This window comes from Gracilinanus agilis, chromosome 2 (assembly GCF_016433145.1).
Source record: "Gracilinanus agilis isolate LMUSP501 chromosome 2, AgileGrace, whole genome shotgun sequence".
Classification (NCBI taxonomy): domain Eukaryota; kingdom Metazoa; phylum Chordata; class Mammalia; order Didelphimorphia; family Didelphidae; genus Gracilinanus; species Gracilinanus agilis.
The window spans coordinates 49,290,438-49,303,550 of record NC_058131.1 but is presented as its reverse complement, the minus strand read 5'-3'; the positions used below and the strand labels follow the sequence as shown (position 1 = coordinate 49,303,550).

The window sequence follows — 13,113 nt, the reverse complement described above, 5'->3', positions numbered from 1 at the left end:
AAGTCTTTGCTTAAATTGTCATCCAATCTGTGTTTGGAGATCTCCAATGAAGGTTCCCACTCTTCTGCCTCTAGAGGCAGCCTATTCCACTTTTAGATAGCTTTAAGTGTTAGAAGTTAGTTACATTTCTCTCCACAATTTTTACTCATTGTTCTGAGTTCTGCCCTCTAAGCCCAAACAAAACAAGTATAGTCCCTCTTCTATACAACAGCCCTTCAAATTCTTGGGCACAGTCTACCCTAATCTTCTCTTTTCCTAGCTAAACACCCTCAGATCCCTTATCATCGAATCCTCAGAGATTAGAACTCAAGACTCTTCACCATCCAGGATACCCTTTACTGGATGCCCTCCAGTTTATCAATGTCTTTTCTAAAAGGTCACCCAAGAACTCAACATAGTGCCCTATCTATGGGCTGACAAAGGCAGAATAGAGCAATGCTATCATCTCCTCTAGTCTTGTACATTAAACCTCTATTTTTTTAAACCCATACCTTCCATCTTAAAATTGATACTACCGGGGGGCAGCTGGGTAGCTCAGTGGAGTGAGAGTCAGGCCTAGAGACAGGAGGTCCTAGGTTCAAACCCGACCTCAGCCACTTCCCAGCTGTGTGACCCTAGGCAAGTCACTTGACCCCCATTGCCCACCTTACCAATCTTCCACCTATGAGACAATACACCGAAGCACAAGGGTTAAAAAAAAAAAATAAGAAAATTAAAAAAAAAATTGATACTACCATTTCTAAGGCAGAAAAGGGAAAAGGGGTAGGCAATGGGGGGTTAAATGATTTGCCCAAGGTCACATAACCTTGTGCCTGAGGCCAAATTAGAGCTCATGATCTCCCATATCTAGGCCTGGCTGTCTATCCACTGAGCCACCTAGTTGCCCCTAAACCTCTCTTAATGCATGCTATGATTTAATTAATTTTCTCAAATCATAGAATAATAGATTTAGACTTAGCCATGTGACCCTGGGCAAGTCCCTTAACCCTCATTGCCTAGCCCTTACTGCTCTTCTGCTTTAGAACCAATACATAGTATTGATTCTAAGACAGAAGGTAAGGGTTTAAAATAATAATAATAATAATATATTTAGAGCTGGAAAGAAGATTAGAGGTAATCTTAAAGATGAGAAAATCAAGATTGGCTCAGAGATGTAAAGGGGTTTTGTCCAAGTTTATACATTCAGTAAATAGCAGAGCTGGAATCTGAACCCAAATCCTTTTATTTGAAGTCTAGGATGCTTTCCAATCATTGCCCTATCTCTCTTTTTGACTGCCTTATTACACTGTTGATTATATTCAGGTACTACCTCCTTCTTGAAGCCTTTGAAGGATGATTCCCTGATTCCCTCAGTCATTTGTGCTCTCTCTCTCCTTAAACTCTTCTCCATTTACTGATTTGTGTTCCATGTTGGTTCTTTTTAGTATAAAGTAAGCTGTTTGAGGGCAGGTGGTATCTTTTTCTTAAGGGAGGGAGGAAGAAGGAATATCCTTGTATTTTTAGTACCTAGCATAATGCCTTGAATGGGTCAAACTGGATGACTAATGTCCTTCTAACTCTAAATCCTTTGAAGATCTCTGAGAATACTCAGTAGTTCTGGTGAATCTACCACTGTAGAAATGCCTTACTTTTCTATGTTATACTCTTCTTTATGAAGTATTTTCACATCTGTTACTTTATTTGCACTTAACTTTATGAGATAGATAGACTGGTTATCTCCATTTTACAGGTGAAAAAACTGAGACACAGAGAAAGTAGGTGATTTGGCCAAGGTTGTCTAACAAGTTAATCAGAGAACCAAAGCTACAACTCAAATCTTCTGGTGCTTATCCAGGGCTGTTTCTGCTCTACCACAATGCCTAATTAGGCAGTCCTGTCTGGTCTTTTGAAGTGATCAGTGCTGTCTCTCTGTCTTGGCAGCTGCATATCCTGGGCAGAGGCTATTTCTGCTGGCTGAGTTAGTTTTCCCTCTATCCACACTCAGTCCTTTATTTGTTATCCAGGGGAGCTGCTTTGTGTCTGAGCTGCTCTGGGAATCCCAGCCTTGAAAGAAGTCCCTCCAAGTATTTTTCTCTTGCAAGTGAAAAGCTTTTTATCTTTAACTACAATGACACAGGACTGTTCTAAACTCCCCAGGCTCTGGATTTCTCCCCAGTTGCTGCTTAAGTGAAAGGAGCAGAAACTGCTTTCTGTTTTCTTTTCAATTTTTTGGCATAGTGGAGAGAAAACTAGCCTCAAAGCCAGGAAGACTTGAGTTCAAGTCCTATCTCTAATAATACACAGAGTCTGTCAGACAATTCTCTTAAACCCAGGGTTTGAGACAGCTCTCAGGATTCTCACTTGCAAAGAAGATACTGACCTGCATTGGTAAAAGGTACTCCTCACTTACAAATTCCCACAAGAAGGAAATCACAGTTCTACTTCCTGTCTCTAACTATAGACTTGATTTTGAACATCAATACAACCAAACTTGCTTTATAACATTTATATTTGAATCCATTTATTTCAATACATAACATGTCAACTGTGGTTCTATTTTTCTACATCTCTTTTAGCATTTGTCATTTTCCTTTTCTGTCATATTAGCCAATCTGATAAGTATGAGGTAGTACCTGAGAGTTGACTTCATTTGCATTTCTCTATTAATAATTTAGATAAATTTTTAAAAATATGTATTTATTACCAATTACATCTTATACATTTTCACACAAGTTTTCCTAAGTAGTATGATTGAATTTAACTCCCTTTTTCCCTTCCCTTCCCTCTCCTGGAACTGGCAGGCAATTTGATCTGGGTTAGACATGTATTATCATGTAAAACATATTTCCATATTGTTAATTTTTGTGAGTAATCTTATAAAACTAAAACCCCAAAACATAAACCCAAATAAATAATTGAAAAAGTATATGCTTTCATCTATATTCTGGCTCCAATATTTCATATTACTATTGATAGCTCCAAAAATTGCCTATTCATATTCCTTGACCACTCGTCAACTGGGGAATGGTTCTTATTTTTATAAATTTGTCTCAGTTCCTTATATATATCTTCCCCTCCCCATTTCCTCTTTTTTAATTTAATTTTGGCTGCATTAGTTTTGTTTGTGCAAAAACTTTTTAATAGGGTTGAGAATTATCTACATAAAGAGGATAATTAAATCCATGGGAGGTGATGATATCACCTAGTGAAATAATATCGAGAAAGGAGAGAAGAAGGTCCAGAACAAAGTCTTAGGGGATAGAAGTCCTGCAAAGAAGCCTGAGAGGGAGTGGTCAGATAGGTAGGAGGAAAACAATGAGAGCAGTATAACTAAAATCTGGAGAGATGACAGAATCAAAGAAAGAAAAGAAGGTGATCAATGGTGTCAAAGGTAGCAGAGGTGTTGAGAAGACTAAGGGCTGAGAAAAGATCATTAGATTTGGCAAGTAGATCATTGATAACTTTGAAGAGAGGAATTTCAGCTGAATTATGAGATAAGAATTAATTCTAGAGAGTTAAAAGAATGAAAGGAAAGGAAGTGGAAGCACCTGTTGCAGATGACTTTCTTGAGAAATTTGGACATGAAAGGGATGAGAGTTAATGGACAATTGGTAGCAGGGATGAAGAGATGAAATAAGGGTTTTTTAAGACTGGGAGACACATTGGAATGTTTGTAATCTCAAGTACATTTAGTGATCTACTGTTTTTATTCCATTCCATTGATCTTTTTTCTCCTTTTTTTGGTCCAGTACCAAATATTTTCAAGTTTAACTGCTTTGTAATGCATTTTAAACATTTAAATGCAATTATATTTAAAAATACATTTAAACGTAAAGGCATTTAAATGTAATGCCTTTTTTATCTTGCCCCTTAATATTCTTGCCTATTTGTTTCTCCATATAACTTTTATTATGCTTTTATCCGGTCTTGTGATGAAACCCTATGCTATTTTGATTGGTATTGCACTGACTATATAAATTAAATTGGGAAGTATTGTCATTTTTATTATATTAATCTGACTAGTTAATTAGTACTTCTACAGTTATTCAAGTCTTCCTTTATTTCAAATATCATAATTTTATAGTTGTCCACATAGGCAGATTCCCAAATATTTAGGGTTTTTCCCTCCACTTTGTTTAATTGTTCTATCTCTACTGAAAGAATGGTGAAAGGGTTAGCTTGGCAGGAAAAGTGATACTGAATAGGAAAATGAATTTTCTTTAACTCACTACTGCATTAACAAACCATGATAAAGTCCCTTACCATCTGCATTTATCAGCTTCCTACTACATAAACTCTCATCTCTCCCCAGAGAGGGTTTGTGAGTAAACAAAAGATGATTTACATATTATAATAAGTATTGATGAGGTGCCGACAGTACCCAGAGCTCTCTGCTGGCCATTAAGAGAGCTGCAAAATTTAGGTAATATGACATCCCTCCTCTAAGGGGGCTTACCGTCTAGTAGGGTGATAGTATACCAATACAGATGACCTATATGTTATATTTACATTATAAGAGTGCATTAGATCAATGAAAAACAAAGTGCTCTTTGAGATCTTCAAGGGAAGGCTGTTTACTAGGTAGAGTAAGTACCAATTAAAGCTATGTTCATTCTGTGTAGTAAGAGTAAGCTTAGTGGATAAGAGGTTGGGTTTGTAGTCAGAAAGATGTAGGTTCAGGTCCTTCTTCTTCCACATACTAATTGTGTGACTAAGGCAATTCCCCATACTAACTGTGTGACTAAGGTGAGTTATTTAACCTCTTGGGCAACTCTCCAAGACAATAACTCACAGCTAGAGTTGTCATTTGGCATTGTGGAGGGAGTTTGTACACTTTGAGTTCCTGTATCAGGAGTTCCCTTTATAGATGAATGAAGGCACTGATCCAAGCCATAACTATAAGGTAGCCCAGAGCTCTAGACAGAATGCCAAGAGCTCTGATGATTTTAGATCTGGTTTTGCCACTAACTAGCTAATCTTTCAAGGAAAACAGGGTAGGAGTTTCTATTTCTTTTTGTGTTTTAATGATTAAGGAACCAGAAATATAAAAAATTAAGTGGCCTATCCAAGGCTATATGACTATTGTGTTTGACTCATCATGACACCTTTTGGAATTTTCTTGGCAAAGATACTAGAGTGGTTTGCCATTTCCTTCTCCAGATTATTTTATAGATGAGGAAACTGAGGCAAATAGAGTTAAGTGACTTGCCCAGGATCACACAGTTAGTAAGTATCTGAAGGCAGATTTAAACTCTGGAGGATGTCTTACTGACACCATTCTATTCATTTTACCATCTCCCTACTAGCTCATGTCAAAGCTGAGCCCAGCTCTCTTAACTCTCAGGCCTTTGCTCTTCAGACTAAATTCCATTTCCTTGGTAATAGCCATTATTTTTCATTTAAAATATGAATGAAATAGTCCTCATAATTCATATGCTCTCCTAGGAGCTTCCTTAGTTTTCTGGAAGAATGGCCGTCTCATCTAGTACATAGATTATCTCAGATGAGTATATCCCTCAATGTTCCAGTAAGCCAGGGCTTTCTGGGGACAGCTATTTCTACTGAGTCCAACATTCACTACCATAAGGAAACCAGGTCTGTGAAAACCCCCATTAACAGAAAAGATAAATTAGAGACTGGTTATTCAAATTTAAAAAAAGATTTCCCTACAGGGTTTCTTTAAATAGCAACCTCTTCTTGTACATTTAAAATATTTACTTAATAAAATATTATTCATGCACTCTTTTTCTTTCCAGGAATACATCTGTTGTATAAAGAAAGACACACCTATATTTTTCCACTGAGCTTTAACAGGAATCAAGAATTAAGCTCCCATTTCTTATCTCTTCTCTACTAGGAACTTTTCTTGGAACTCTATTGATTTTGCTAAATAAGACCAGACACCAACTGATTACTCTCTTTGGTCCTTTGGACACCTATTCTAGCAAGTCTATAGTTTATCATCCATTTTCTTCTTTGCCTTCCAGATCATGAGTTCTAATAAGTTAAATCACTTATATTTTTTTTTGGTCATCATCTTCTTTATTCAATATATCAGCACAGTGTTGATTTTTATCCTTAGGAACCTTTTCAATTCTTGTAAGCCTCAAAAAAAGCTAGTACTGTAGATTCATTTAGCAGTAGTGAGAATATAGCACAATTCTAATTTCATGTGACTTTTGGGAAATGTTATAATATTTAGAACTGAGAGAGATCTTAAAAATCTTCTTATCCAGAGAGGGTCTTACATCTTCTAACTAAATCATGATGAGGGCTTCTCAATCTTTGTCTTTGGTAAACTGAGAGAGGAATCTAAAGGGGTCTGATTATTATCAAGATAATAATTGTAGGGGGCTGCTGGGTAGCTCAATGGATTGAGAGCCAGGCCTAGAGACGGGAGGTCCTAGGTTCAAATCCGGCCTCAGACACTTCCCAGCTGTGTGACCCTGGGCAAGTCACTTGACCCCCATTGCCCACCCTTACCACTCTTCCACCTATAAGTCAATACACAGAAGTTAAGGGTTTAAAAAAAAAACAAGATAATAATTGTAAAGTGTTTAGCACAATGCCTGGCACATAGTAAGTGCTATATTAGTTATTATAATAATAATATTATTATTGTTGTTGTTACTATTATCATTATTTCAGTTCAGAGTCCTCTCCCAGTTCACCAAGAGAAAGAAGTTGAAAGGCCCTAATAATAGTTAAGGTATAATAAAAGGACTATTTGCCTTCATCTGTTAACACAGTAGCTCAGGGAAATTAGCTCCTAGGATGCCATTGGGCCAAAGCAGAGATGAACAAACATCAGATCTTTTGCCAATTTTACCTGGTTAGCACCAAGAAAATTTGGTCACCCAGCATTGGTCCATCTTTTCCTCAGAGAGAGGCTTCAAGGTTTTAGTAAACCTGAAATCTTAGAGTGAGAATATCTATATTCTGATGCTAGTTATAATAATAACTCTTTAAAAACCCTCAAATCAAGATTCTTAACTCTTTGAACTTCAGTTTCTTCATCTGTAAAATGGGGAAACCAAAGTCAAACTTCTCAGGACCACTTTGTAAACAGATTCTAAAGGATTCTTGATGTTGAAGATATATGGTTTCTGGATCTTCTGCAGCTGTATTTCTGTTAAATGAATTGATCATTTTACCAAAACATCATCCACCTCGTACCCTGTAATTATGTCTGTCTCCCAAGGCTCTGGCCTAGACCCTCTTCTCCCCTCTCTAGGCTCTCTCATTTAGGAACTTTATTTATTATAAAAATTATGATTTTTTAAATTTTATTTAAACTTTTTCTAATTATAATTTTTTTGTAGATGACTTTCATATCTATATATCCAGCTCCTAAGTTTTTGTTTCCTACTTATAAGGTTACCTTGTATATGTTTAGTATATAGCAAATACTCTAGCCTTACTCTCCCAGAACAAGGCTGGTTAACATTACCACCTCAAGGATCTAAGGATATTCCTGAAAGACCAGGGGCCTTTCTCAACTTTCTCTCTCTTCTCTCTCTTCTCTCTCTTCTCTCTCTGTCTCTCTCTGTCTCTGTCTCTCTTTCTCTCTCTCTCTGTCTCTCTCTGTCTCTCTCTCTGTCTCTGTCTCTTTCTTTCTCTCTCTGTCTCTCTCTCTCTTTCTCTCTCTGTCTCTGTCTCTGTCTGTCTGTCTGTCTGTCGGTCTCTCTTAAACCCTTCCTTTCTATCTTAGAATGGATTCCAAGTATTGATTCTAAGGTAGAAGAGCAATAAGAACTAGGTAATCAAGGTTAAGAGACTTTCCCAGAATCACACAGCTTGGAAGTATCTGAGGTCAAATTTGAGCTCAAGTCCTCCTGACTCCATACCTGGTATTCTATCCACTCTTCTACCTAGCTGCCCCTCTACTGTGTTACCTAACTGCCCCTCAAAGGATCTTTCTCTAAGGCTATACAGTTCAAGCCCCTATTCTGGCATGTTCCTCCAACTACTTGTCAATGCTTAACTCCTCAATTCCATATAACCAATCACATTGATTCACTTTTACAAAGGGATATTTATTTTGAAGATATAGCAAGAATTGAAATACAAACAACCAGAGGGGGACAGTCTTTCCTCTGCTACCTCTGTCTCTGACAAGAATGGTTAACTCAATTTCTACATAGGCATTGGTCCTACCAAATATACATCTAAATGGAGCATCCCTTCTTGAAGAGATCCAATCCCACCTTCTGCCAGAAGCCTTTCCCAGTTCTTACTCTTGATACTTTCCCTCTAATATATCCAGGGTACATCTTATTTGTACATAGTAGTTGGCATGTTGTCTCCCTAATTAGACTATGAGCTCCTTGAGAGCAGGAACTCTATTCTCTGTTTGAGTTTTTGCCTTTCTTTGCATCTCTAGCTCTTACCATAATACCCGGCACATAGTAGATGCTTAATAAATACTATTCAACAGGAGCTCAGTGGATAGAGAGCCAGGTCTAGAGACTGGGTTCAAATCCAGTCTCAGATACTTGCTAGCTGTGTAACTCTGGACAAGTCACTTTACCATTGCCCAGCCCTTTCTGCCCTTCTGCCTTGGAACTGATATTCAGTATTGATTCTAAGACAGAAGGTAAGGGTTTTAAAAAAATGCTGACAGATATGCTGAGTTCCAAAAGGTACTCAGAGCATCTCTGATGCTGGAATGGTTATAAAACCCAGCTTGGCAGTCTGTAATGTTTTCTTGATGAAACCATGATGAGACATTGTAATCACACCTTTCTGGATGTTCAGCAATGATATCTTTACTCCATTCTAGAATTCAGCCTTAGAATAGAGGTCAAATTCACTGGCCTGTGGTCTGTAGATTCTGTTTTCTTCCTGTTATTCAAAATCAGAAAAATATTTGTTCTTCTTGAACTCTTTAGTATCCCCTCTGGTTTCCACTATCTTTCAAGTATCAATTTGTTTTAAACTCTTACCTTTTGCCTTAGAATTAATACTAAGCATTGGTTCCAAAGCAGAAGAGTGGTAAGGGCTGGGCAATGGGAGTTAAGTGACTTGCCCAGGGTCATCCAGCTAGGAAGTGTCTGAGTTCAGATTTAAACCCAGGACTTCCTATCTCTAGCTCTTGTTCTCAACCCACTAAGCCACTTAGCTGCCCCGATTCTTGTCATTTTTCACAGTATAATAATATCCCATTACAATCATACACTGTAATTTACTCAATCATTCCCCAATTGATGTATCCTCTCACTTTCTAATTCTTTGCCCCCTTCCCGCAAAAGAACAACTTAAAATTTTTTTTACATATAGATCCTTCCTCTTTTTATTTTTTATCTCTTTGGGATACAAATTTAGTAATGGTATAGCTGGGTCAAAGGGTATGTACTGTTTTATAGCTCTTTATACGAGTCCAAATTACTTTTCAGAATGATTGGATCAGTTCACAACTCAAACAGCACATTAAAGTCTGTTTTCCCACATCCCCTTCAAGTTTTGCCATTTTCCTTTTCTGTCATAATAGCCAATCTAATAGATGTGAGGTGGTACTTGAGAGTTTTTTTATTTGCATTTCCCTAAATAATAGTGATTTATAGCAATTTGGGGGGGGAATGACTATACAGAGCTTTAATTACTTTGAGAGCTACCTGTTCATATCCTTTGACTATTTATCAAATGGGGAATGACTTATAGTCTTATAAATTCAACTCATTTCTTTATGTATTTGAGAATTAAATATTTTTAGAGAGACTTGTAAGAAAAAATTTCCCCATTATGTTTACTATGTATTATTCTGTTTTATTTTATCCCCCATTTATCCTTTTCTCTCTCCTTTCATTCTGCCCATCCTCAAAAGTACTTTGCTTTGGACCACCACATCCCTCAATTTGCCCTCTTTTCTATCAGCACCCTCCCCACTTCTCTTATTCTCTTCCCCTCCTATTTTCCTATAGGGTAAAATAGATTTCTATATCCAAATGATTGTGAATTTTCTTCCCTCTTTGAGCCAATTCCAATAAGAGTAGGTTAAATGCTCCCCTCCCCACCTCCCCTATTTTTCCCCTCCACTGAAAAGGTTTTTTCATGCCTCTTTTATGTAAAGTAGTCTACTCCATTCTATTTCTCCCTTCCCCATTCTCCCAATGTATTCCTCCATATGCCTTAATTGTATTTTTTTTAGATATCATCCCATCCTATTCAACTCACATTCTTGCCCTTTGTCTATGTATACTACTTTCCACTGCCCTAATAATGATAAAGATCTTAGGAGTTACAAGAATCATATTCCCATATAGGTTTATAAATAGTTTAACCTTATGGAATGTCTTTTGATTCTGTTTACTATTTACTTTTTTATGCTTCTCTTGAGTCTCCTGTATTTGAGAGTTAATTTTCCCATTCAGCTTTGGTCTTTTTATCAGGTATGTTAAAAAGACCTCTATTTCATTGAATATCTGGTTTTCACCTGAAGGATTATGCTCAGTTTTGCTGGGTAAGTAATTCTTGATCGAAGTCTCAGCTCCTTTTCCCTCTGGAATATCATATTCCAGACCTGCTGATCCTTTAATGTAGAAGTTGCTCAATCTTGTGTTATTCTGACTATAGCTAAATGATATTTTGTTTCTTTTTGGTTGGTTGCAATATTTTCTTCTAGACCTGAGTGTTCTGGAATTTGGCTATAATATTCCTGGGAATTAGCCTTTTGGGATCTCTTTCATGAGGTGATCAGTGGATTCTTTCCATTTCTATTTTACCCTCTAGTTCTAGAATATTAGGGCAGTTTCCCCTGATAATTTCTTGAAAGATGATGTCAAAGGGAAAATGTAGGTGGCTGAGTGGGTTGAGAGCCAGGCCTAGAGATGGGAGGTCCAGGGATCAAATCTGATCTCAGATACTTCCTAGTTGTGTGACTCGGGACAAGTCATTTAACTTCCATTGCCTAGAGAATACTGCTCTTCTGACTTGGAACCAATATACTGTATTTATTCTAAGATAGAAGGTAAGGATTTTTATGAGAAAAAAATTTGAAAAAGAAAAGAAAAATGTTGTCCAAGCTCTTTTTTTTTATCATAGCTTTTGGGTAGTTTAATAATGCTTAGATTGTCTCTCCTGGATTTACTTTTGAGGTTGGTCATTTTTCCAATGAGATATTTCAGATTTTCTTTTATTGTTTTCATTTTTTGGCTTCAAATGTTTCTCAATGTTTCATACAGTCATTAGCTTCCATTTGGCTACTTCTAATTTTTAAGGAACTATTTTCTTTAATGAGCTTTTGTATTTCCTTTTCCATTTGATTAATTCTACTTAATAAAGATTTTTTTTCCTCAATAATTTATGCACCTCTTTTTCCATGGGGCTAATTCTGCCTTTTAAGAAGTTTTTCTCATTAGTGAATTTTTATATATCTTTTTTTCCATTTGGCCAAATCTAATTTTTGCCATTTTTCTCTTCAGTGGATTTCTGTGCCTATTTTATCAATTGATCTATTCTATTTTTTAAGGTACTGTTTTATTTAGTATTTTTATGCCTTCTTTATTAAGCTATTACCTCTTTTTTGGAGGGTAATTTGATAGAGATCAGATATGTCTGGATACTTTCTCTGAAATCTTGACTCTACCTCATGAATCAATTATTTTAGAGACTGGATCTCCATAAAGGCAACTTTGATGCTTTATCAAGACAAGGAGGTGACCTGGAGTTCTTTCAAGCTATATCAACAAAGCATGAACTTAGGTTGACCTTATCAAAAAGCAAAGGCTTTGAGTATGGACCCAGTAATGTACTTTTGTATGTCTATCTCTCATCTGAAGCTTAATCTAGCTAAATTCAGAAAGAAATTGCATCAGATTTAGCATTGGAGGACCTATGTTGTTAAATCCCAGTTTAGCCCTTATGACTTCTGGCAAATCACTGAACCTGTTGGAGCCTTTCACTAAATCTCATGGTTACCAAGTTGGCTACTGACTGATGAATTTATTTTGGCCACAGCAAGTCTCAAAGGAGATCTACTAAGTTGAAGAGGGATCACAATCTGCATTGGTGTAGTATTTACCCATATGGACAAAAATCACAGAAGCTGAAAGAATCGCAATAAAATTGTTCCCAACTCCCATGGATATATAGAGACATCAATTCTTCTCTTGCCTATTCAAGTTGTTGCAATCTATGTTTCAGTATTCCAAAAAAGAAACAGATATACCTGAAGGGAGTAGATGACATAAAACTTGCCTTTAAAAGTAGAACCCCTTGGGCTACTAAGCAATGACAACTTATTCTCTTTCTCTCCTTGCAGACTCCACAATGGTGGCACCACCAGCCAACACAGAAGCCCAGGTATGTACTCTTCATTACTCACAGAATACAGAACCAGAGAACCATAGAGTTCTAAGGGGGCCCATAACAGTTATCTAACTTCACCTGAAAAATTGGATGCTCTCTGAGTCTTGCAGAATGTGGAGAATATTATCCAGCAAGACCCTGAATTGTAGAAGGAAATGAGGCCATGCCAAGATACTTCCACATCATCCTCCTTCACATATACACACCCTAATATCCAGCAAAACTGGCCTTCAATATATTATCTCCCCATTTTGTGTCTTTGTATAGCTCTTCTCTCTGCCTAGAATGCACTCTCTCTTCACCTCTGACTCAGAATTCCTAACTTCTTTCAAGGATCAGCACAAATGCCACCACTTATATGAGAACTTTCCCCCCAAGCCCAAGTTATCTTGTATTTATTTTCTGTATATTTGTATGTGTATATATTGTCTCTCCCAATGGAACATAATAAACAAATAAACTCCTCAAGGACAGAGACATTTTCATATACTTGTCTCTTTAATAATAAATATTTATATGGAGTTTACTTTGTGCTGGGCACTGTGCTAAGAGTTTTACAATTATTATCTCATTTAATCCTCACAACAATCCTGGGAAGTAGATATATCCTCAGAATCTATTACAGTGCCTGATGCTTTTGGAGAAGTGGGACAATCAGAACTGAGATGTCCTTAGTCCTTGACACTTCCTTTACCAATGAAAATCAGCACTTTCACTGCAAGTTTCCCCCCCCTCTTTTCTTTTTTCCCCTTCCTTCCTTCCTTCCTTCCTTCCTTCCTTCCTTCCTTCCTTCCTTCCTTCCTTCCTTCCTTCCTTCCTTCCTTTCTT

The 13,113-nt window shown here is 37.0% G+C and overlaps 1 protein-coding gene across 1 annotated transcript in view; it reads left to right on the top strand.

Annotated features, from left to right (window-relative positions):
• The first annotated feature begins 12,240 nt into the window (after nt 1-12,240).
• Nucleotides 12,241-13,113, top strand: part of SPIRE2 (spire type actin nucleation factor 2) — a 35,749-nt gene continuing 34,876 nt past the window's right edge. Inside the window, exon 1 of the mRNA XM_044660520.1 lies at nt 12,241-12,279. Coding sequence (XP_044516455.1) covers nt 12,247-12,279 — 33 coding nt within the window. The 5' untranslated portion in view covers nt 12,241-12,246. The remainder of the gene's footprint in view (nt 12,280-13,113) is intronic.